General features: G+C 37.5%; 1 protein-coding gene across 4 annotated transcripts in view; it reads right to left on the bottom strand.

Moving 5' to 3' along the window:
• The window catches only part of TASOR (transcription activation suppressor), a 53,339-nt gene that overhangs the window by 6,109 nt on the left and 24,100 nt on the right, over positions 1 to 23,130 (bottom strand). For 2 of the 4 annotated variants that reach the window (XM_069560642.1, XM_069560640.1), the window contains exons 12-20: positions 18,490 to 18,562; positions 18,317 to 18,388; positions 16,190 to 16,888; positions 12,242 to 12,648; positions 11,658 to 11,799; positions 10,156 to 10,215; positions 4,225 to 5,156; positions 1,193 to 1,315; positions 22 to 181 (exon numbers count right to left, since the gene is read on the bottom strand). In XM_069560642.1, the coding sequence (XP_069416743.1) occupies positions 22 to 181; positions 1,193 to 1,315; positions 4,225 to 5,156; positions 10,156 to 10,215; positions 11,658 to 11,799; positions 12,242 to 12,648; positions 16,190 to 16,888; positions 18,317 to 18,388; positions 18,490 to 18,562 (2,668 nt within the window). The remainder of the gene's footprint in view (positions 1 to 21; positions 182 to 1,192; positions 1,316 to 4,224; positions 5,157 to 10,155; positions 10,216 to 11,657; positions 11,800 to 12,241; positions 12,649 to 16,189; positions 16,889 to 18,316; positions 18,389 to 18,489; positions 18,563 to 23,130) is intronic. The other 2 variants (XM_069560644.1, XM_069560641.1) reach the window with 1 other exon arrangement.

Raw genomic sequence — 23,130 nt, 5'->3', positions numbered from 1 at the left:
GCTTAAAAGAATAAATCTTACCAATTGTGATTACTTCTGGATTTAGAATGGATTCATCAGAAACAATAAAACCTCCAGATACAAATAATTCATTGTATGTATGATTTTTAACATCATCCAGACTATCAACACCAGCAAAACTAACACAAGGGAGCTTCTTTAACATCACCAAACAAGGTACCTATTTAAATACGAAAATAAAAATAGAAATAAGGAAAGACTAAAGTGTGAAATGTACCAGAAACATACTGTGGCTCACCTGTACTAGTTAGTGTGTTGCCTCTGAAAAGTCAAATGCAAAAATATTTACATTTTTTCCAAATATACAAACTAACATGTACTGGGCATCTATGTTGACAGAACACTCTAAGGAAGAGGCACTTACAACAGACCTGGAAATTCATCATTCAGAATGATGAATGCTAACTTGTCTTGCTCTGTGAGTACTGAGAATTCAGATGAGGAAAGAGCCTGGAACAGTCACAAAAGACTTCAGAGAGCAGTGGTGCTTGACACAGGCTCATAAGGCTAGATGCTGCTGCTGCTGCTAAGTCGCTTCAGTCGTGTTTGACTCTGTACGACCCCATAGACGGCAGCCCACCAGGCTCCCTCATCCCTGGGACTCTCCAGGAAGGAACACTGGAGTGGGTTGCCATTTCCTTCTCCAATGCATGAAAATGAAAAGTGAAAATAAAGTCGCTCAGTCATGTCTGACTCTTAGCGACCCCATGGACTGCAGCCTTCCAGGCTCCTCCGTCCATGGGATTTTCCAGGCAAGAGTACTGGAGTGGGGTGCCATTGCCTTCTCCGAAGGCTAGATGGGGCACCCCCAAACCCAAGGGACACGGGGACTGGTTTGGCAAAGAGGGGGTAGAAACAGGTTTTCCAAGGACATATGAATGAAGGTGGTAACAACAGTCAGCAGACCCAGTGGCATTCAAGGAGTCAATGTTCTTACTCTTGACTAAGCAATAGAGAAGATATGTGATAGGCTACAATTTAAAATTTTGCAGAGGTACAAATAGGAATCCCACAAGTCAATTCACAGAGCATAGTGCAGGTCCTCGATGTCCTAAGCTCCAAGATTTATCTCCTTTAAAACTTAACAATATTTATAAAACAAACAGCTTCAGTCTCAAAGATAGTAGACATTTTTTACAACCAAAGTAAGGAATTCAGTGTAATAGTCTACCTTGTGAATGAAACCTGCAATGTCTTCATTTTGAATAATAATCAATAGTTTATCTAATTTTGATCTTCTTTCCAGAAACTGTTCTGGGTGACACTCTGTATTGCCTAATTTGATAAGATACTCCTGTTGAAAAGAAAAAACAAACTAAATCAACATTTGAAAGTTTTCTTGCAAACATCCATTTTACACCAGAAATGCAAGATAAACTGGTTATATTTAACTACTACTGGACTATAATTAATGATGACCTTTACACGAGGGCCCTCAGAGATCAAGGCTACTCTTAGAGAAGACTCTGAAGCTCAGAGCTTTCATGGTCACAATCACAGCATTACAAATCCTATGCAGTCAAAGCCAAGTAAATGCCAGCTGGGGTAACAGAACGGAAAGAATGGATTAGCCCAGGTTTTTAACTTCAGACTTTTTCTGGGCAACCACTCACTCACTTCCATTTTCTCTTCCTTTTAAAGCAGGCCTTTGATTATCTGCAGCAGTTACCAGTATATTCTTTCAAAGTTACAAAGCACTTTTCCAACTGCTGAAGCTCATTTAATTCACAACCACCCCAAGATCATTCATACAGAGCTTCAATATGTACAGTGGTACTTACACATTAATTAGCCCTGCCTGTCAAGTCTACACCTTCAAACAAAACAGACTCTCCCAATAATGCCTCCTGCCATGCTGGTGACACAGTGCTACCTTTCAAAGGACACAAGATAACCAGTCCTGTCAGCGTTCTCTGCTTGCTGGGGGAATCCTGAACCCTGAAGCAAAAGGCAGGATTCTGAAGGTCACATTCCTCATTCCAGACGCAGGAGCAGATTCATTTTCTCATGGTTGGCAAGGCTGGTTAGGTAACCATAAATCTAAACCAACCTTGCCCCCAGCAGTGTTTAAGAGCTGTCTATAAGGGTCATACCCAAAGAAGTTGTTTCTGTGTAGCCCTGAAGCATCTTCTATGTTGTTTCATTTTACTCTAGCCTCTAAAGCCTCTGGAGAGAGCCCCGAGCAGCTTACCATCAAGTTATGAAAAAGGAAATTAGTGTCTAATAGAGCTGCTTGTAATTTTTGGTCTCTTTACACTAAGAAGCTTTAGATGCAAGTTTGTTTTATATAAGAGTATAACTCATAAAGCAACGAATCATTTTGATTCCAGAAATATTCAGGAAGTTTAAAATTTTATTCATGAAGTCCTATACTCTAACATTTTGCAAAATTTCTAATGGGTATTAATTAAAAGAGTTAAAATCTAATCTAATTTCCTTTTATTTTAAAAATACACATCCTTTTTCTCCTCTACATAAATAACAGAAATATGATTTACTCTAAGCCATAATAGATTAAAACCACCATTCATAAGTAAACACATTTACTCTAAGTGTTTTACAATCTTTAAAATACACTGGGAGATGGATTTACGCTGAGCACACTGGGAACTGTGCCCAACCCACTCTCATTGAGCTCCATGCCAATGTGCAGTGATGCCCACAGAGACGTGGAAACATGCTGCTGGGGGTGAAAAAGTGTTGAGAAGCTCAATGCTTAAACATACAGGGCAAAAACACAACCAAGAAATTCCTGAAAAATCTGGTTTCATCCTCCCAAGGAACTACATGGAATGAGTAAAGGCAACATGCTGAGGACTTGGCTGCCTCCACTTCCATGCTCTTCACCTTCCCCTGAGCACATCAGGTCAAGTATGCCAACATCAGAGATCCTCAAACTGACAAAGGCTTGGGGCATGTCAAAGCATGGAGTTTCTGAGGCACGCTGGGCTGTAGGTCACTTACAGTCCCTTCTCCTTCCTCTAACTAAAAAAGCAGAAGCTCATCATGGTAAGTAAATTGCATAAAAGAGCAGGCATATTTTTAAAACTAAGGCATTCCCTTACTAAGGAAAACTAGGGCTTCCTTCCCTTGTGGTTCAGCTGGTAAAGAATCCACCTGCAATGTGGGAGACCTGAGTTTGATCCCTGGGTTGGGAAGATTCCCTGAAGAAGGGAAAGACTACCCATTCCAGTGTTCTGGCCTGGACAATTCCATGGACTATACAGTCCATGCAGTTGCAAAGAATTGGACACGACTGAGCAACTTTCACAAAAACAACACAAACAAGGCATTCCCTTAAGGAATTAAAATGCTATACAGTTTAAAGTGAGTGAAAGGGAAGTCACTCAGCCATGTTCAACTCTTGCAACCCCATGGACTATAGCCCACCACATGCTCCTCCGTCCATGGGATTCTCCAGGCAAGAATACTGGAGTGGGTTGCCATTTCCTTCTCCAGGAGATCTTCCCAACCAAGGGATCGAACCCGGGTCTCCCGCCTTGCAGGCAGACGCTTTACCATCTGAGCCACCAGTGAATACTAACTGGCTAACTACTATTACTAATTACTCGTTAACCACTAATATAATTGTCCCATGTGTTATGAATTATATGTCTCTATGTGTGTATTTTTTTAAAAAATCAACTGCCTGAAATGCTAGTCCACTCCATAGCTTGAGTACAAAAACAATTCCCTGCAATAAAGAATCTTTCATGATTGGGTAAGTTTTTCAGAAACATGTTTTTTGATCAGTAAGGGCTATAGGGAACCCTGGCATGACCAGGACATCAATAAACACAGAAAGATACCAACATTAGGTCATCCAAGACGGTTCTGTTTTCTATATGACTGATAAAACCCCATAAGGTAAACAGTGACAACTTCATTTCTCTGCACCTCTCCCTCTACTTTGTTAAAACACCCAAGAAACATTTAAAATCTTTGAATCAATAATGTAAAGGTATGACAATTGTATGCAGTTGGTCTTTAAAGTGATACTATGCAAAATAAGATTCAAAATTCTAAGATGTTTAGATCATAGGTTCTGAATGTAGTTGAACTTACTAGTCTTTTACTCCACTCTGCATTAAATTATAAAAAATAATATGGTCAGCATTTAAAAAACAAAAAATCCATTTTATAGAGGTCAGACTCAACAACACAAGTTTAGATAGCATTATGATTACCTTCTCATTTAGTTACCTTTATTTCTTTACAGAGAACACTCTCTTCTTCTTCATGAATATAAAATTTCACAGTATTTTTCTGGACATCTTTCATGATTTTAACCAAACTGTTAAAAACTTCAGGTTCTAACTGGCTTATAAAATTTGAAAGAGCTGGCTGGGCAGAAATGTTTACATCATTGGGTGATTTTGCTGTTTCTTTTTCTACTGGTTCCCGGGCAATATCACCAGGTACAGTATGATCAGAAGTCACCATTGGCTCTGTGGCTTGATGTGGCTGGTTCACCGCTACTTCAGCTAAACCCAAAGCTGAGGAATGCTGCTCCTGAGAGCTGGCATCTTTCAAAGGGTCACTACCAAGGAGTTCAAGACGGTGTTTACTGTTGAAGTCGCTTGAGGAAACTGGAGTGACATGCCTTCCCAGAGGACTCAGTGCTATCTTAGGACAAGACTCATTAAGATTGACTGGTGGCAAATTCCCACTCTTGGCTGATGCTTTGATAATAATAGTATTTAGTTTCTCATGCAAGCCATCTACAAACTCCTGCACACCAGCTTTGGAAGTCTTAGAATATATGAACTCGGAAAGCCGTTTCATCTTCTCTTGCGTTGAAAATACAGGTGTGGAAATTCTACTGACATATGAAACATTCTTTTGCTTCAGAATCTCTTCTATCTTCCTAGAAAAGAGATTATACTCTCCTAGCACTGTCCTCTCTGTGGTCTCGCTCGCTGCGGGTGGCTCTGGGGCTGGCACACACTGCTCCTCCACTGTCAGCACCTGACCTGTCAACACGTCCTCCTCAGTGGTGCCCTTCAGTGTGTCTGTAAATGGAGAGGATGGAAACTGGTAATCAGAGCCTCTCTGTCTACTTATTACCCGGGGGTCATTAGGAAAGGCCTCCTGTGGTGGCAGACACACCAGCTGTTCTTCTGGTGATTTCATACCTATACAGGAAGAGTTTATTATTACAAAAGCAATCCAATATTAATGACATCTGAAAATACAAACTCATAAATAAGGGGGAAAAAAAAGGCCAGGTCAACCATATATTTAGAACAAACTATGTATTGGAAGGTAGAGTAAAAACCTCAAATAATGGTATGACCCTATCACCTATGCGCCCTTATTTTATGGCTGCTTTTCATATTTCAGTAGCTCAAATGACAAGTCTGAATGTTACTTTCTTTGATTACTTCTGAAGTACTCAAACAAATGCCAATTTAACATCACTATACATTAAGTCACTTGCTTGCTTCTGCTTCCCTACCTTTCTGTACACCTGACTCTAACAGACATATTTTAATCAGAATAGTTAGTTGCAACAGCTTGTTCAACCCCTATAATCTTTGCGAAGTAATGCCCACTACTGTGGTAACACCTTCTTAATATGAAAACTTTGAGTGTAACGCAACTGAAAGAACATCAAGCTGAAATGCTGTGGGAATAAGTTGCATTCAGGATCTAGGATAATTAATTTTATCTGTTTTCATATTCGAATGTGAAGTCAAGTGGGCCTTAGAAAGCATCATTACGAACAAAGCTAGTTGAACTGTTTCAAATCCTGAAAGATGATGCTGTGAAAGTGCTGCACTCAATATGCCAGCAAATTTGGAAAACTCAGCAGTGGCCCCAAGACTGGAAAAGGTCAGTTTTCATTCCAATTCCAAAGAAAGGCAATGCCAAAGAATGCTCAAACTACCGCACAGTTGCACTCATCTCACATGCTAGTAAAGTAATGCTCAAAATTCTCCAAGCCAAGCTTCAGCAATACGTGAACTGTGAACTTCCAGATGTTCAAGCTGGTTTTAGAAAAGGCAGAGGAACCAGAGATCAAATTGCCAACATCTGCTGGATCATGGAAAAAGCAAGCGAGTTCCAGAAAAACATCTATTTCCGCTTTATTGACTATGCCAAAGCCTTTGACTGTGTGGATCACAATCAACTGTGGAAAATTCTGAAAAGAGATGGGAATACCAGACCACCTAACCTGCCTCTTGAGAAATCTGTATGCAGGTCAGGAAGCAACAGTTAGAACTAGACATGGAACAACAGACTGGTTCCAAATAGGAAAAGGAGTACGTCAAAGCTGTATATTGTCACCCTGCTTATTTAACTTCTATGCAGAGTACATCACGAGAAACGTTGGACTAGAAGAAACACAAGCTGGAATCAAGATTGCCGAGAGAAATATCAATAACCTCAGATATGCAGATGATACCACCCTTATGGTAGAAAGTAAAGAGGAGCTAAAAAGCCTCTTGATGAAAGTGAAAGAGGAGAGCGAAAAAATTGGCTTAAAGCTCAACATTCAGAAAACGAAGATCATGGCATCTGATCCCATCACTTCATGGGAAATAGACGGGGAAACAGTAGAAACCGTGTCAGACTTTATTTTTTTAGCCTCCAAAATCACTGCAGATGGTGACTGCAGCCATGAAATTAAAAGACGCTTACTCCTTGGAAGAAAAGTTATGACCAACCTAGATAGTATATTCAAAAGCAGAGACATTACTTTGCCGACTAAGGCTGTCTAATCAAGGCTATGGTTTTCCTGTGGTCATGTATGGATGTGAGAGTTGGACTGTGAAGAAGGCTGAGCGCCAAAGAACGGATGCTTTTGAACTGTAGTGTTGGAGAAGACTCTTGAGAGTCCCTTGGACTGCAAGGAGAACCAACCAGTCCATTCTGAAGGAGATCAACCCTGGGATTTCTTTGGAAGGAATGATGTTAAAAAGCTGAAACTCCAATACTTTGGCCACCTCATGCGAAGAGCTGACTCACTGGAAAAGACTCTGATGCTGGGAGGGATTGGGGGCAGGAGGAGAAGGGGACGACCCAGGATGAGATGGCTAGATGGCATCACGGACTCGATGGACGTGAGTCTGAGTGAACTCCAGGAGTTGGTGATGGACAGGGAGGCCTGGCGTGCTGTGATTCATGGGGTCGCAATGAGTCGGACACGACTGAGCGACTGAACTGAACTGAACTGATGGGGCTGTTTACCTATGGGGTTGCATAGTGGATTTGCTACAATGTTAGCAACTAATTAGGGAAAGAAAGGCTCAATAATACAGGAAGAGAACATATTTCATAGCTGCATTAACAGTAATGCTTTTTGATAGCACTTTAGTATTTTTATTTCGCTTGGAAATAATTCCAAGAGAAATCATAATAGCTATTACCCCATTTGAGATGAAGAGATCATTAAGCAAGCTAATGCTAATGGAATTATAACTTTTGATTCTTGACAACTAGCTCAATTCATAAGAACATAAATCCTAAATTATTCTCCTCACAAATCCTAAATTCAACCACAGTATGTTTTTGAAACTGCATTGCAAAACAGGCACCCTAAATCTCTCTGTAAAAAACAAGGGGAAAATATGTTTAACAGCAATTTATAGTAATACTTTATTTCAGTAAAGACAAAGTTTTGTTATTTTTGTCAAGTTCCTATTAGATAATTTTATCTTCCAAAATATTCCTAATTTTTCTTAAATCTTAGCCAACATTCCCTAACAAATTGCCACTACAGTATATAAAATGTTACCTCTAGATCAGAAAGTCCACAGAGTTTTAATTTTCAAAACTGTAGTACTTTTAAGATATAGTGGAATTCCTATTAAAGTTTATACCCAGGTATAGCAGTGTAACTGCTCTATATAAAACTCAGTTTTGATTTCCCCCACAGTCACACTTTTGTAAATGTTTAAACAGCTCATCAGCATTTAGTTTATGACATTTCTCTACCAACCCCAGTGGTTACCATGAACCACTGCATCCATTAAGTACTGCAAAGGCACCTGTCAGCAGGATATGAAGACCATTCAGGAGGTCTGTAGGTAAAAGGGAAGGAGAACAAGCATCCAGTGTACCAGTTCAGAATTACAACTGTATGAAACTGATAAACCAGAAAAAAATTCAAGTTCCATAAACTAATTTAGGAATTCTGAACATATTTCTTAGATCTGCAGTATGGCGTTTAGTAGACATGCGAATGTCAGGATGGATACATGAGAAAATGTAACGAGGAACCCCGTGATGATCCAGTGGTTAGGACTCTTACTGACAGATCAGATCCCTCCCTAGTCAGGGCAGTCAAGATCCCACAAGCTGCGCAGTGCAGCAACCAATAAATAAGTCTGTAACTAACGTTGACTCATTGGATGAAACGATATGTGTGGCCTAGGGTTGGAAGGCATTTTTTGAAGTATTTTTGTACTTCTTTGACATGTACCATGTCAAGTATCTGATTTATTGAAATAAAAATTTTTAATTGCATCCCATAAAACAGATCAGTTAGGGAGGACATTTAAAAACTTCTGAAGGGAAAAAAAAAAAAAGGGCTTCTGAATGGTTTATTATTAAAAATACTTGAAATACATTCTCCCAGAGTTTTCTGCTATAGTTAAGACCAAGCAGCTTATTCCTGAAGGGCTATGGATAAAGGAAATGTTTTTAAATTGAAATAGAACTTAAATTCATTTGGGGAATTTTCCATATTAAAAATCTAAACCAAATTCCCTTTTGAAAATGCAAATGATCACCATCTATTTTGTACAGAGTCCCTATTTTTATTAAGATCGAAAATTTCATTATTTTAAAAATTCTTCATAAATGATTTAAAAGAAATACATGTCAATATCATAACAGTACGTTTTCTACTATCACTCAAGCGTTGTGGCACTTTGGCTTTAAGTGCAAGGAGAGTAGTGAGTTCACTAAAGGTAACATCATCTGGATTTTTATACTTTAACAGGAAAATATGAAGGTGGTATGCCAAATAAAGACTGCAGATGCGGATGGATCATTCTGAGACATAAACAAGATACCTGACTTCTCCCAATAAAAAAGAATTACTGACAGAAGCAAAACATAGATGAGTCCCAGACATAAAGTTGTGTAAAAGGGCCAAAACCAAAAGAGTGTAGGTTCCATCTACCTTAAATTCAAGAGCAGGTCAAACTAATCTATGCTGAAAGAAGGAACACTGATGATTATTGTTTGGGGCAGGGAGAATAATAACTGGGAGGATGCATAAGGAAGCCTTCTGGGGCACTGAAAATGTTCTACATATTGATTTGGGAGGCGGTCACCCAAGTGTTCACATATGTAAAAATTCATCACGCTGTCAAGATTTACGCATTTTCCTGTATGTCATGTATCTGTTCTTGCTACCTTCTGCCCCCACACCCCCAATCGTCTTTTCCTAGGAGGAGACAAAGATCTTGAAGAAAACTATTAACTCAGTCTTTTTTCTTTTTTCACCCCCAAAGACAAGAATAACCATAAAGATCTACTAAACTTAAAGTCACTTAGCTCTTCTTCCAAATAGAAAAAACAACACAAGGTTTCTGAAAGACTAAGATAAAATGAAACAGAAACAACAAAAAATCCAGACCCGATTCCAAGCAAGAAGAGGCTGCCTGTGGCCAGCTGCCAAGATACTGAACTGAGTTCAGACAAAAGAGACTGTCTTCCAGGCACCTACTATACAACAAGCTAATCAGCAACATCTCTACATGCTTCTCTTACTATTTGTAGAAATTAGTTTACAAATAGAAGAATTCAGTCAAAGAAATATAAGACTAGGAATAATGTACCTAAAAGATACATGGCCTCACCTCCTCATATTTTTTTTAATTTAAGAGAAACTTGAAGACTGCTTCTGTAGAAGTGGGTTAAGAAAAATATTCTGGTCTTTCCAAATCCTTATATCAGACAGAACCTACTGTAGGTGAAAAAAATTTAATCTGTGAATATTCAGTGACTCCCTTGAATATATTCTTATATAAATGAATGAATATTTTAAATACAATAAATAGTGTCCAAATTTTCTGTAATTAACAGACCTAAACTGATGCCCTCCTGACAGATGACCAGAACTGCAGGAGCAATTCTGAAGAAGGGCACATCGAAGAAAAGCAAAGAGCGCCTTCTCACCTGCTGCTTGTTTCTCACCATGTTTTCCCAGCTGGTCTTCTGGGCTTCTGGCATTCCCTCCTGAGGGAAAGAAAGCATCCATTAGAATTGTACACTCTCTTCAGATACTGGTGACCACCTTTCAAAGCCACCTTTCCAGTAACCCCAAATGCTAACAAATCCAAGTATTCTTTTGTGCACCTAAAATAATCCTGAAGGGTCATTAAGAAATGGGAAGCTGCTTTCTTTTCCCTTCAGGTGATGATGGAGTATCGACACCTAGATGTTGCGCCTTCAAATGACTCTGAAACCAACTATGAAGGTGTCTAAGTGATGAAAGTTACGATAAGCACCTTATACAGACTACTTCCTTATTCAGTTTGTCCAACCCAAACCAACTTCTCCAGCTGCTGCTCTACTATCACTTCTGGGCCTTGTGCCCTCTCTAAGAAGGTACCAAGCAGATAAAGGTGCTGAAGCTCACAGAAACTCATCAGGTTTTTAGAAATTCTTCAGAGTCCTTGGAAGTCTCAGAAGCTTTTAGGTCATAAGCCAGTCTACTTTCAAGCAAAAAATGGTTTTTGTTTTCTTTTTAAAGGTTAAATAAAGATCAAGGAATGGAATACATGTGCCCTGGACATATTTCCCCAAATGCTTAGCTAACAAAGATGAATAAGAACTTGGATACTAACAGTATCTGTGTGTGTGTCTATGTATTTGCTCAGAGAAGTTAGAACACTGCAAAATGATCTTTCAACATCTGTTAAACTAGTAATAAAGAACCCGCCTGCCAATGCAGGAGATGTAAGAGACCCGGGTTCAATCCCTGGGTCGGGAAGATCCCCTATAGGAGGGGGTGGCAACCTATTTCCGTATTCTTGCCTGGAGAATCTCATAGGATAGAGGACCCTGCTGGGCTACAATCCATAGGGTCTCAAAGAGTAGGACATAAACAAAGCGATCTAGCATGCTCACAAACTATTTTTGCCCCACTATAAGCTTTATAAGGTTGTATAAGCTTTCTAGGGATACTGACATTTAATCATTTCAGGCCATTCTCTACAATGACTCAATTTCTTGAAAATAACCCAATATTAAGAACTCTTTATTTATTTATTTCTAAAAGATGAACCTTAACATGAACACTTCTTAGATGATAGTTTTTTAAGTTTAATAATTTGCAAAGACAGCATTTAATTGGCTGCCCAAAGGACTCTCACTTATCTCTGTAGCTACCTCACCTTATTAGAAACCCAACTCCTGCCAACAATTTTCATTTGCAAGTTGCATGTTCAACTCAATAGAGAAAGTATGTTTTAAATCTTTCTCTTTTCAATAGGTTCTTTTGCAGATACTGACCAAGAACACAGCAAAATTCAATAATGAATATCACACTGCTCAAAATAAGACACTGAAGATATCAGAGCCAAATAAGCTCCAAGAATTTCCAAGATTAAACCCTTCAGGAAACTACTCCCTAAGTAAAACCAAGCAAACCTATGTCCCAGTGCGCTTGTTCTTACCTGTAATTGGAATCAGTTTCCAATGTATTTCAGTCTCTTCAACATTATTTGACTTAGATTGTCTATGGAATCCATGTTCAATGGAAATAGTAGGACACAAACTGCAATCTTCAAAATTATTCATGCTAATTAAATTTGGATCCTAAAAATTAAGAGTACAGATTCAATACCTTTCTTTTCAACTAATTTTAAAGTCAAGAATGAACACCTTTTTTCACAGCAAATGCTCAAACCTCAATCTAAACATTATGAATGAGTAAAATCAACATGATAAAGGTATTATACTCTAATCTCAAACACAAGTGAGTGACTAGCACTTTCAAGCAGCTTCTGACAAAACAGGTTGTCCTGCTGTGACTTTTTATCACAATGGTGAATCTTAGACTATATGGACAGCAGCAAGAAAAATACTTGCATTCATCTCTTTGTAATAAGAAATAACTTACAAATACTATCCGGCACAGACACTATTATTGAAATGTGTACCATTTCTTTGTAAAAAGAAAAACAAGCACACCCACATCCTCCCTTTCACACAAATATTCACAAAAGCAAACAAAGGTAATCCAATGATAGAGGCTTACTTCTTTCAAATGGAATTTATGGTCAGTGCCTACTTCACTGGTAGAAACACCAACAGGATACTTTAAAGATGATGGATCAACGTCTAGCAACGGGCTCTGAGTATCCTTAAAACGTGCATTTTCGATTTTTGCACCAGGAGGCTGCTCATATTCTTTCTTATCCAGGGTAGAGCTCAACTCATACTCATGCTTTTGCCTCATCTCTTCATAGGCATCATCAGAGCTCAATCCTAAGGCCTTGTTGACTGTGTCTGTCAGGGATGCATCAGAATGACGTGCATTTGCTAGTGTTTCTGACAGCCAATTAAACAGCCTATGGATGTCAGCAACGCCAGAGTTAGAGGTATCCTGCTGCTGCCGTCTCAAGTCAGCTTCATGCCCAAGTGAGCCAACAGGCTGTGGTGACTCTGAAGGGAAGAAGAAAGAGCCATCTCTTACAGTTTGGAAGCCAAGCATAAAATTAAATAGATATAGATATAGATATAGATACATACACCTAAAATTTAATTATAATTTGACATTTATAGGCAAGAGCTCAATCAAATCACCTGCTGTGAGTTTACAAGTATATCCACCCCTTACTTTCCAAACATGACTGATTCTAAAATTTTGCACAGGTCAAAATTCCCATTAAATGAAGTTTATCTTCATATCTTGAAAATTCTGTTAAGAAATGAGCTCAGATATCATGTTGGTAATGTGGATAATACATATAAATAACTATACTGTAGGTACCTTTTAAAATTCTACCATCAAAATCCTAAAAATCAACAAGATACTTGACAACAGAAAAATACCTATCCTTACTGTTTTGCAAAGTGTTCAAGAAGAGTATGCAGAGTACACCTAAATCTTCTAAAGAAATAACAAAAACCCATGACTTTGATTTTGATCTCTCCCGCAACATTTTGTACTAACCTTATAACCTAAACTTTATCTTAAATGACTAGATTACTTAATTCATAACAAAGCTGAGGTATTAAGAGATGCAAAATCATCCCAAAGAAATCTACACCAATCTTGCAGTAAGAACAGAAAGTATTAGGAGAGAAAACATATCAGACATGGCTTCAAGCAAGTATAAATGTGGGTTATATGCACCACCAATATATTTAAAAACTTGTAGAGAGAGTAGACATTCAGAAAGTCATGTGCTTTAATACTTAAGGAGGGTAAAGGTAGGGTAGATGTTGCAATTTAGGTAGTGCATAATATACCACAGTCCCCCAAATTTAGAAACAGGGTACATACTGTACCTAATTATACGAAATTACAGAGAAGGTAAAATAATCTAGAGAGACAGAAAGCAGACCAGCAATGGAGTACAAAGAGACAAATTCAAAGAAAGACAAGGCAACATTTGAAGGTAATGAGAATATCCTATATATTGGAATGGGAGTAACAACAGCTATAAAAAACTGATCAAAGTGTGCACTTAAAATTAGTACACTGTATGCAAATCATACTTTTAAAAGTTGTTATTAGAGGGGATAGGGGAAACAGAAGGCCTTCTCTTAATAAAGTGAGTGGGGGACTTCCCTGGTGGCAGAGTGGATAAGAATCCGCCTGCCAAAGCAGCAGACACGTGCTCAATCCCTGGTCTGGGAAGATCCCACACGCCATGGAGAAACTAAGCTCGTATGCCCCAACTACAGAGCTTGAGTGCTGCAACTACTGAAGCCCATGCGCCGAGGCCTGAGCTCCACAACAAGAGAAACCACCACAATGAGAAGACCCACACTGCAACTAGAGTAGGTCCTGCTTTCCGCAACTAGAGAAAGCCTGCACACGGCAATGAAAGACCCAGAGCATCCAAAAATAAACAAACAAAAATAAATGAATAAATAAAATTTAAAAAACAAATAAAGCAAGCTCACCACCAAATCAAGACTAGCAGATTTTAAAAGTTTGAATCCAACTTTTAAATCTTTACTTTCAGAATCAGAAATAAAGTGTGCAAATAACTATAAATGAACCGAGTGAGGAACACCTAGCCATGCCCGTTTGCCATCACTAGTTCTGCTTTAACCATTCCGTCCGTCTCCCCAGCCCCTCTCTTCCCTGTTTCTCAGTTGGTCCACTATAACTAGCATGGCTTTCCCACCATTTTAACTTTCGGTAAAGCCTGATTTCTGCCCACAAGTATTTTTTCACATCTACAAATTAGCCACTTATCTGCTAAAATGGTGCCAAATTTTAACTATCTTGCCTATTATGTGTTCAGTGCTAGGAAATAGGAATGATGCCTAACAGCAGTCAAAAGTTACTTCAAACATGGATCAATGAACTATGTAACTTTAGATAAAATTATTTAACTTCTAAGATAGTTTTCTTTACCTGTAAAATAAGGACAATAATGTCTACCAATCAAGAACTACATGAGTCTATACACGTAAAGCAGCTAGCAAACAGTAAGCATTTAACTCTCAAGATAGAAGTCAACAGTATATGATAGTATGGATCAGTAAACACCATCGGGCTCACAACAGAGCAGAAATCCAGCAGGGAAAAGAGATGAAAAGTATCAAGGACCAGAACAGCCAGAAAGCTAAGGAGGGAATCCAACTTCAAAGACACAAGGCTTGAAAGAAATGAAAGATGCTTTGTGGGAAAAGAAGTACCAGGCTGACCATTATTATGTATTCTAAGAGTGCCTGTTGGGGAGAGTGGGAAACAGGGCTACTCAGGCTGGACATGGCCAGGCTACAGCAAAGCCTTGAAGATGGTTCGCAAATTAGTAAAACAATATTGAGAAGAACATGATACTGAAATTAGCATTAGAAGCAAGGAAGGCCATCTAGTACAGGGTCAAGGATGAAACACTGGAAAGAGAAACAGATCAAGTGAAGAAAAAACCCTGAAAGTTACTGAAAAGAACAGCACTGTCAAACAGACCTTCCTGCAGCGATGAAATGTCCCCTCCCTGTGCTGTTCAGAACAGCAGTGTGGCTGGTGGAATGTAGCTGGTATGTAACACAGGAAATGAATTTCTATTTCATTTTAATCAATTTAAATTTAAATCACTTAATCTTAAACTGAATAGTGCAGGAAGAGAGGAAATAAAGGAGAACAGAGGAGTGAAAAGTAACTGAGGTTACAGAGACTGATTACAGAACAATTTAACAAGGGCACTAACCTAGTCAGCTCTGAGACACGCTGAATTAGAAAACACAGGAGTAAAGCTGCTTAGTAAAGACTGTCCTTAGGAGGACAGTCAGATCTACCATAATTAACAAAAATAGCAGCAGTGCAAAATGTACTGAATGCAAAGGGACACTTTTCATGCTTACAGACGAGCAGTGTTAAAAATCTAGATGAAAAGATCCTTTAAATTACTAGCAATATTGAAACACTTAAGAGAATTTGTCTCTATCACCTAAAAACAAGAAAAATAGAAAAAATAAAAACCCAAACAAATTACTGGACTCCTAGGGTAGGAAAAAGGGTGTGCATCTAAGAAATTTGAAAGCTCAGAAGGCTCTTTTCATTAATGAACATTCTAAAAGAACTCAATATTCAATTTTGTACTTTTCCAATTATAAAAGTAAAGAAATATTAAAGGGAAGCAGCTCCAATTAGGAAAGTGATAGCTGAACACACTTTATTTTCTTATTTTAGCATCAAGTGACACAATTCAGAAATCTGATATACAAGGACAAGAGCTAGCAAATATTTTCTGTAAAGGATCAGAGAGTAAATATTTTAGGCTTTGTGGACCATACAATCTGTCTCAATTGTGCCATTATGGTGTAAAAGCAGCTAAATACACATAAACAAAAGGTAAGGCTGTATTCCTATAAAATCTCCTTTAGGAAAACAGGGGACTGGCTGGATTGGCTCTCAAGCTATAATTTGCAAATCCTTGTTATGAGGAGAAAAGACAGAACTGCTTAACTATGTTTTCGGTTGTTACTTTTACACTATATGAAAGCAATTCTGATATTTTACCTTCATACAGATGGCAATTTTCAGTTAAATTACTGGTTTTGGCAAGCTTTCTCGTATTTTCAGGTAGATCCTCAAGCTTCCTCTTCACAGTTTTGCTTCTCATATCTTCTGTGTCTGAGTCCCCACCCACGTTTTTTTTCTTACACTGAATTAAATTAATCAATTCTTTGACTCTGTCCTTATCATAATCCAAAGAGTGAGATGACTTCTGCTTTCCAGATAAAATAGTTTCACCCCTTGAGTTATTTCGTTTTCCAAATTTCATTTTTGTACCATTCATTTCTTCTTCTTGGCCTTCATAATCTGAAAGTGGACTAAACTGTTGAAGTTTTCTATTTTCTTCAAATAGCTCTTTTAATTTATAAATAGATAACTGATACATTTCAGGTCGAAAAATATAGGTATGCAAACAATTATCAATATGGGATTTATTTTTTGGAGCTGAATATAAGAATTTTTTATCATCTAATCGTGAATCATACGGAAACATGATAAACTCTCGTTTACCTGAACCAAAACCTCTCTTAAAAAATTCACTTACATACTTCTCAACAACAGAATGAAAATTTATAGTATTTATATTTTTGAATTCCTTTCGACACTGAATCAAAGCAAATTGCAAAAATTGAGTTATTTTTAACACATCTGACATGCTCTCATGTTTCTCCTGAGGTGTTGCACTGGTTGAACCCTTTTGTGCTGTAAACAAACAAAAAAAGCAAACCATGTTAGTAATCAAGAAACTAGACAAGCACAGATCTACATATTGTCAAAGCAGTGTGACGACACCCATACATTAACGGTGGACCAAACCAGTTTGTACCCTGATGGAAAGTGAAAGTGAAAGTCATTCAGTCATGTCTGACTCTTTGCAACCTCATGGACTATACAGTCCATGGAATTCTCTAGGCCAGAATACTGGACTAGCCTTTCCCTTCTCCCTTTTTCTGGCCAGCCTTTCCCTTCTCCAGGGGTGCTCCCCAACCCAGAGAATCAAACCCAGGTCTCCCGCATTGCAGGTGGGTTCTTTAGCAGCCTAACCAGAAGGGAAGCAAAGAACACTGGAGTAGGTAGCCTATCCCTTCTCCAGGGGATCTTCCCGACCCAGGAATCGAATCAGGGTCTCCTGCATGGCAGGTGGATTCTTTACCAACTGAGCTATCAGGGAAGTCCATATGTATCCTAGTACATATATGTTATATAAGAATACATAAATAGCATGCCTCTAAGCCCAGGAGCATAAAATGGGCCAATAAGAAACTAAAACATGAAAATTACGGAATATTATGTTCAAAGGGAAGAACACCGGCCCACTGAAGATCGTTGTCATGTCCTTAGGCATCAACTAGTGGCAAGTAAAATACAAGAAGAAACAGAGAAAAGGGGCAAAATCTAAGGCTCCTAGAAAGACAGTCCTGCAAATGACTATGATGTCACTCCTTGCTGTTTTAACATAACAGACTTAACTTTACATGAACTCTATCCCCATAAGCAGATAGGCAGGCACTGAACTGCTACAATTGAGAATCTCTCTTTTTTCATTTGCCATGCCCCAGGTCTTGAAGGATTTTGGGTCCCCTATTAGGGACTGAATCCAGGTTCTCAGGAGAGAAAGCAGAGTCCTGACAACTAAACTGCCAGGAAATTCCCATGAATTTCACTTTTAATCTAACAGTGAGAAGTTTACCTTAATACAGCATTAAAGTTCATTCTTAGAAATGGTGACTAGAAAAATTTCTCTAAAATAGTGTGAAGATTCTTACTAATTTTGAACGACCCAATATGTAACCTAGTGCATGATGCACTTAACGTTACTAAAATTTGAATGCAGAAATGAACTAAGCTTAAAAAAAATCTTAAAATAGAAACCCTGAAAACCTAAGCTATATTACTGTAACAATTTCAATCAATGTTTAGTGAAAACACTGATAAAAACCAAAATAATTTTTCATAGAAACAAAAAAAAGCCATATAATTTGTGTTTTATATGGTTAATACCTTGTAATATCTCCATTATTTCGCAAAACATGGTGTAAGAAAGTCAAAATGCCTACTGAGTTACCTGAAAATTTGCACTAAAATGCAGTTATCTATATGCAACTAGATTTAGATAGCCAATGAACTTACAAGGAATTATTCCTCTAGGTTCTTGAAATAGAAACAAAGCATGTAAAACTCGAGGCTTAGCAGTTTGATGTTCTAAAAAAAAAAAAAAAGAGAGAGAGAGAAATGCATTAGCAATATGTGTTAACTTCGAAAAAGTTAAAGGAAAACCATAAAAAATTAAAGAGACCACCTACCATATGGAGGAACCATTTGATAAGGAGAGAGAAGAAAAAGGTATCCTCGGTCTCCCAAAGGTTTAACAAGAACCTGCATTTTTAGAAGAAGAAGTTGAATTTGCTTTATTATTCACCGGAAGGCAGAAACATAGCAAGCAGTTCCTACTAATTGTAAGGAAAGCAAAAAGTTTTTATCTTTTTAAGGAAAGTACTGCTACTGAACTAGATAAAAACCCTACCAATTCTCTGCGAACTAGATTTCAACTAATTAAGAATTCCTTAAGTTTTCACAGTTTTAATGAGAAAATATTACTGAAAGAATTCTAAGTAACTATTAAATCAACTTGCTGATTTTCCCTCGAAACTAAAAGAACCAAACAAAAACTAAAACTTCAAATATTTTCCTCAGCAACTCAGAAGCCATGTTAAAAATTGCCAAGGTGGTGTGCTACATGTTGGAGATATGAAACAAGCAGGACCAAATGCTGCCTTTCAAGAGCTCAGGCTAATTTCAAATGCAAAGTGTTGCTATAATCTATTTCTTCACGTATTTAATGAACGTCTTTCACATGTAAAGTAATCCTGCCTTACCAGAGATAACGTGAGAGACAAGCAGCACAAGATCCTTGATCAAAAGAAGTTTATAACTGGGTGGTGAAAGTAACACAGAAATATCAATAATTAGATAGACAGGAAAGGTCTCCAAAAGTTTTACAAAGCAACAGAAAGGGAAAACATATTTAGAGTGTATGGGAAGTGGAGTTCAAAGGATGGGTACATTGCCAAGGGCCTACGATTCTGGGAAAGACATTTCAATAGAGGCAACAACACGAGCAAAGGCGGAATTACAACATGATGGACAGTTTGCAGGCATCAGAGTACTTACGACTGGCCAAGGGTGAGCAGAGACTAGAAGAAACATTAAGACAAATCTAGAAAGAAAGATTGAGGGCTAGATTGTAAGAAGACAAAAATGCCAAGTTAGCCAGAAATGCCCTGGAGAGTATACCCTTTTGAGCTGAAGTGTTTCCCTAAAAAATAAAGAAAACTTGATAGCACTAGAGGAAAGAAAACATAATGCGAAGAACCCAACTCACAGACTGCTGCAATAGTTCACGGTATTTTTTGGATTAAAGAAAGGGTGTACTCAGTGAAGAACTGAGTATGGCAGCAGAACTCTAAGGGACTCCGGATTCTGGAAGAAAACTTGTGCTACGTAAATTTCCATGACACAAGCCCAGTAAATAAAGTCTGTGTAAGAACCAGTAATTTAAAGGGCTAAAGTGACTATGCTACCATTTATTTACATTTAATAAAAGCACTGCTTGAAAACCCGAAAGTACAGCGGACAACGCCTCTGCAAAATTTGTAAATCCCTATGTAACTCTTGGTTTGTCAGAACAGAAAACTGGGAGATGTGAATAACAGCTTCATGTTTTGTGGCTGCTGAGAAAAAACACAATTAGATTTATTTAACTTCTCACCCACTGCAAATGCCAAGGGTTTTTGTTTTTTTTTTAAACCCCCACTGGCTTAGTGGCCTAAAGACTCTAGTTCCCTAAAGGGAGTCAATGTCCCCAGAGACCCATGAAGCACAGGGATTCTACACTCAGAAACAACTCAGGCAGACAGAAGCCCCAGCAAAAACATCTGTAGCATCAACCCAAAGAAACACTTTTCAGTCCTGCAAAAAAGGAAGCACCTGTGAATTCTGTACCGATGCCTCTATTTATTACACCTTACTGCTTCCTCCTCCCTCAGAAAACATTATTAACCCAGTCTGTGGATTTATATTACCAGATTCTACTACTGACATTTTGGCTTTCCAAACAATGTTACAGGAATGAAAACAAAGAGTATTAAAAATATAAAGCTCAGAATCTTAAACTGTCAAGCTTCTGAAAAAATAACATACCCTAAGTGAGATTCAGCAAAGACAACAGAATCAAATAACAAGGGCTGCAGATTGGAATCATCAGATAAAATATATAAAATAACATGTATGAAATCTTTAAAGAAATACTGTAGAACTGAAACTGGCATATACATGTTCACAGCATCAATATTCTTAATAGCTGAAGAGTGGAGACAACTGATGAATGGACAAACAGAATGTGGCATTTTCCATAGAGTGAAATAAAGGAGATGAAGTAGATACATACCACAATAAGGATGAGTCCTAAAAGTATTATGCTAAGTGAAAGAAGGCACTAAAGGCCACGTATTACTTGATCACATTTATATAAAATGTCCACAATACAAAAAAACCATAAAGACAGAAGTAGACTACTAGTTGCCAGAGACTGGTTGCGGGGGAGAGGGTGGGTGAGGGAAGAATATGGAGTAAATGCTTAGTGAATAGGAAGTTTCTTTTGGGGGTGATGAAAATATTCTGGAAAAATATAGTGGCAATGGTTGCATAACATTGCAAATTCATTAAAAATCACTTAACTGTATATTTTTAAATGGCTAAAATGGTTGAGTCAGTTAAGAAACATAACCAAGGGAACATCAGAATATAATCTCTACCTCCTAGACGAGTCTCTGGCACATAATAAATCTTTCTGAAAGAATTAACAAGAATCTTTAAAAAAGAAAAAATAAAAAGGTAGATCTCAAAAAGAACCTAAGATAGCTTTTAGAAATTAAAAATAAATTCTGTGAAATTAGAAACTCAATAAATTGATTAAACAGCAAGTAAGACACAGCTAAAGATAGAATTTGCAATCTAGAATATACCTATGATGAAATTACTAAAAAATGCAGTACAAATAAGGCAAAAAACACAAGACAGACTGACAGGGAGAACAGAATGATGTTTCAGAGTCCTAAGAAGTCAATCAAAAGAGATAGAAGGAGAAGTATAATCCGAGAGATAATGGCTAAAACATTCTTAGTTATTAGAAATAAAGATATAAATCTATAAACATGAAAAAATATACACCAAGCTGGATAAATAAGAAATCTACACCTAGATATATTTAATGTAACTGTAAAATATCAAAGACAAAGAAAGAATTTTAAAAGCAACCAGAAAAAAACAATGACCTACAAAGAAACCATCATTAGACTACAACTAGATCTCTCAACAAAAATAGAAGCCAGAAGACACTGTAGCATATACAGTCAAAGTGGTAAGAGAAAATAGCTGTCAACCAGAATTTTGTCCCTAGGATTTAACAATTAAACAATACACATTTTTCTCAAATCCAGAGGGGGCATGTACAAAAACTGAACACAGAGTTTTATAAAGTCAAATCTCAAAAAAATTTCAAATAATTACCTATCTTGATTTCAATGCAATTCAAAGAAAACAAATGTATTCACATACATTTGAAATTTTAAAAATATACCTCTACATCATGTGACAAACGAAGTCATACTGGAAACTTTAAAAAACACTTAGAACTGAATAACAAAAATACTACATATTAAAACATGTGGAAAGTAACTAAAAAAGTACCTGGAACTCAAAGTTCATTGATCATTTTCTCTTACGTAAGAAGTCAGAAATAACTAAATACCACCACCCTGCCCAAGTAGACTAAAACTAACAGTTGAAATTAATAAACCAGGAAAACAAAGGTACAATGGAGGATCAAAACCAAAATTTGGTTCTTCAGATGAATAAAGGTAACAAACCTTTGGTGAAAAGTACTAGTAAGAGACAGCATAACAAAATGCTATTTGTAAAAATGCTCACAGTAGCTATTAAGAAGACTATAAAAATAATCCTCACTCAGTACATTTTCTAAAAATAGAAATCGGACATTTCCTAAAAATAAATAAAACCATAAATACCCAAGTTGACTCAAGAAGAAATAGAAAACCTGAATTTTCTATTAAAAAAATTGAATCACAAACCCATAAACATTTTACACACAGTTTCACAGTTAAGTGCCACCCAACATCCAAAGAACAGACTCTTCTCATTATATATATACCCATTTTTTGCAAAATGAGGAAACACTACCTACAATTCTAGGAAGCTACATAACCTTGCTACAAAAACTAAATCAGAAGAATAAAAGAAAGAAAAATTGTAGGCAGATCTCACCCATCATCACAGGTATAAGACTCCTAAATAAAACATTCACACAGTAAGCCAAGTATTTTTAAAGAGGAGGGGATGGTATTCTAAACCAGAAGCACAGGAACAGTTTAACACTGAAAATAGATAAATGCATCTTATTAAATTTAAACAATAAATACTATGTGTGACAATAAATCTTATGTGTCAACTTCACTGGGCCACAAGGTGTCCAGATATTTGGTCAATCTTCATTCTGGGTGTTTCTGAAGATGTTTTGGGATGAGTTAACTGTACAGATAGGTACACAGATAGAATAAAGCAGGCTGCCCTCTCCAATGTGGGTGAGTCTCATCAGCTGCAGGTCTGATTAGAACAAAAATGCTTACCCTTCCTGGAATAAGAGGAAATTCTTCTTTCCTGCCTGCCTTTGAGGTGGCACACTGGTTTTTCTCCTACATTTGAAATATCAGTTTTTCCTGGCCTCAAGCTTGCCAGTCCCTAGATTGAAACTGTCAGATCTCCTGGTTCTGAAACACTTGGATTCAGACTGTAAACTATGACATCAGCTCTCCTGGGTCTCCAGCTTACCAATTACAAACCTTGAGACTTTTCAGACTCCATAACTG

This window comes from Ovis canadensis, chromosome 19 (genome assembly GCF_042477335.2).
Source record: "Ovis canadensis isolate MfBH-ARS-UI-01 breed Bighorn chromosome 19, ARS-UI_OviCan_v2, whole genome shotgun sequence".
NCBI lineage: Eukaryota > Metazoa > Chordata > Mammalia > Artiodactyla > Bovidae > Ovis > Ovis canadensis.
The sequence above is the reverse complement of the archived record's forward strand: the minus strand, read 5'-3'. Positions and strand labels throughout refer to the sequence as shown.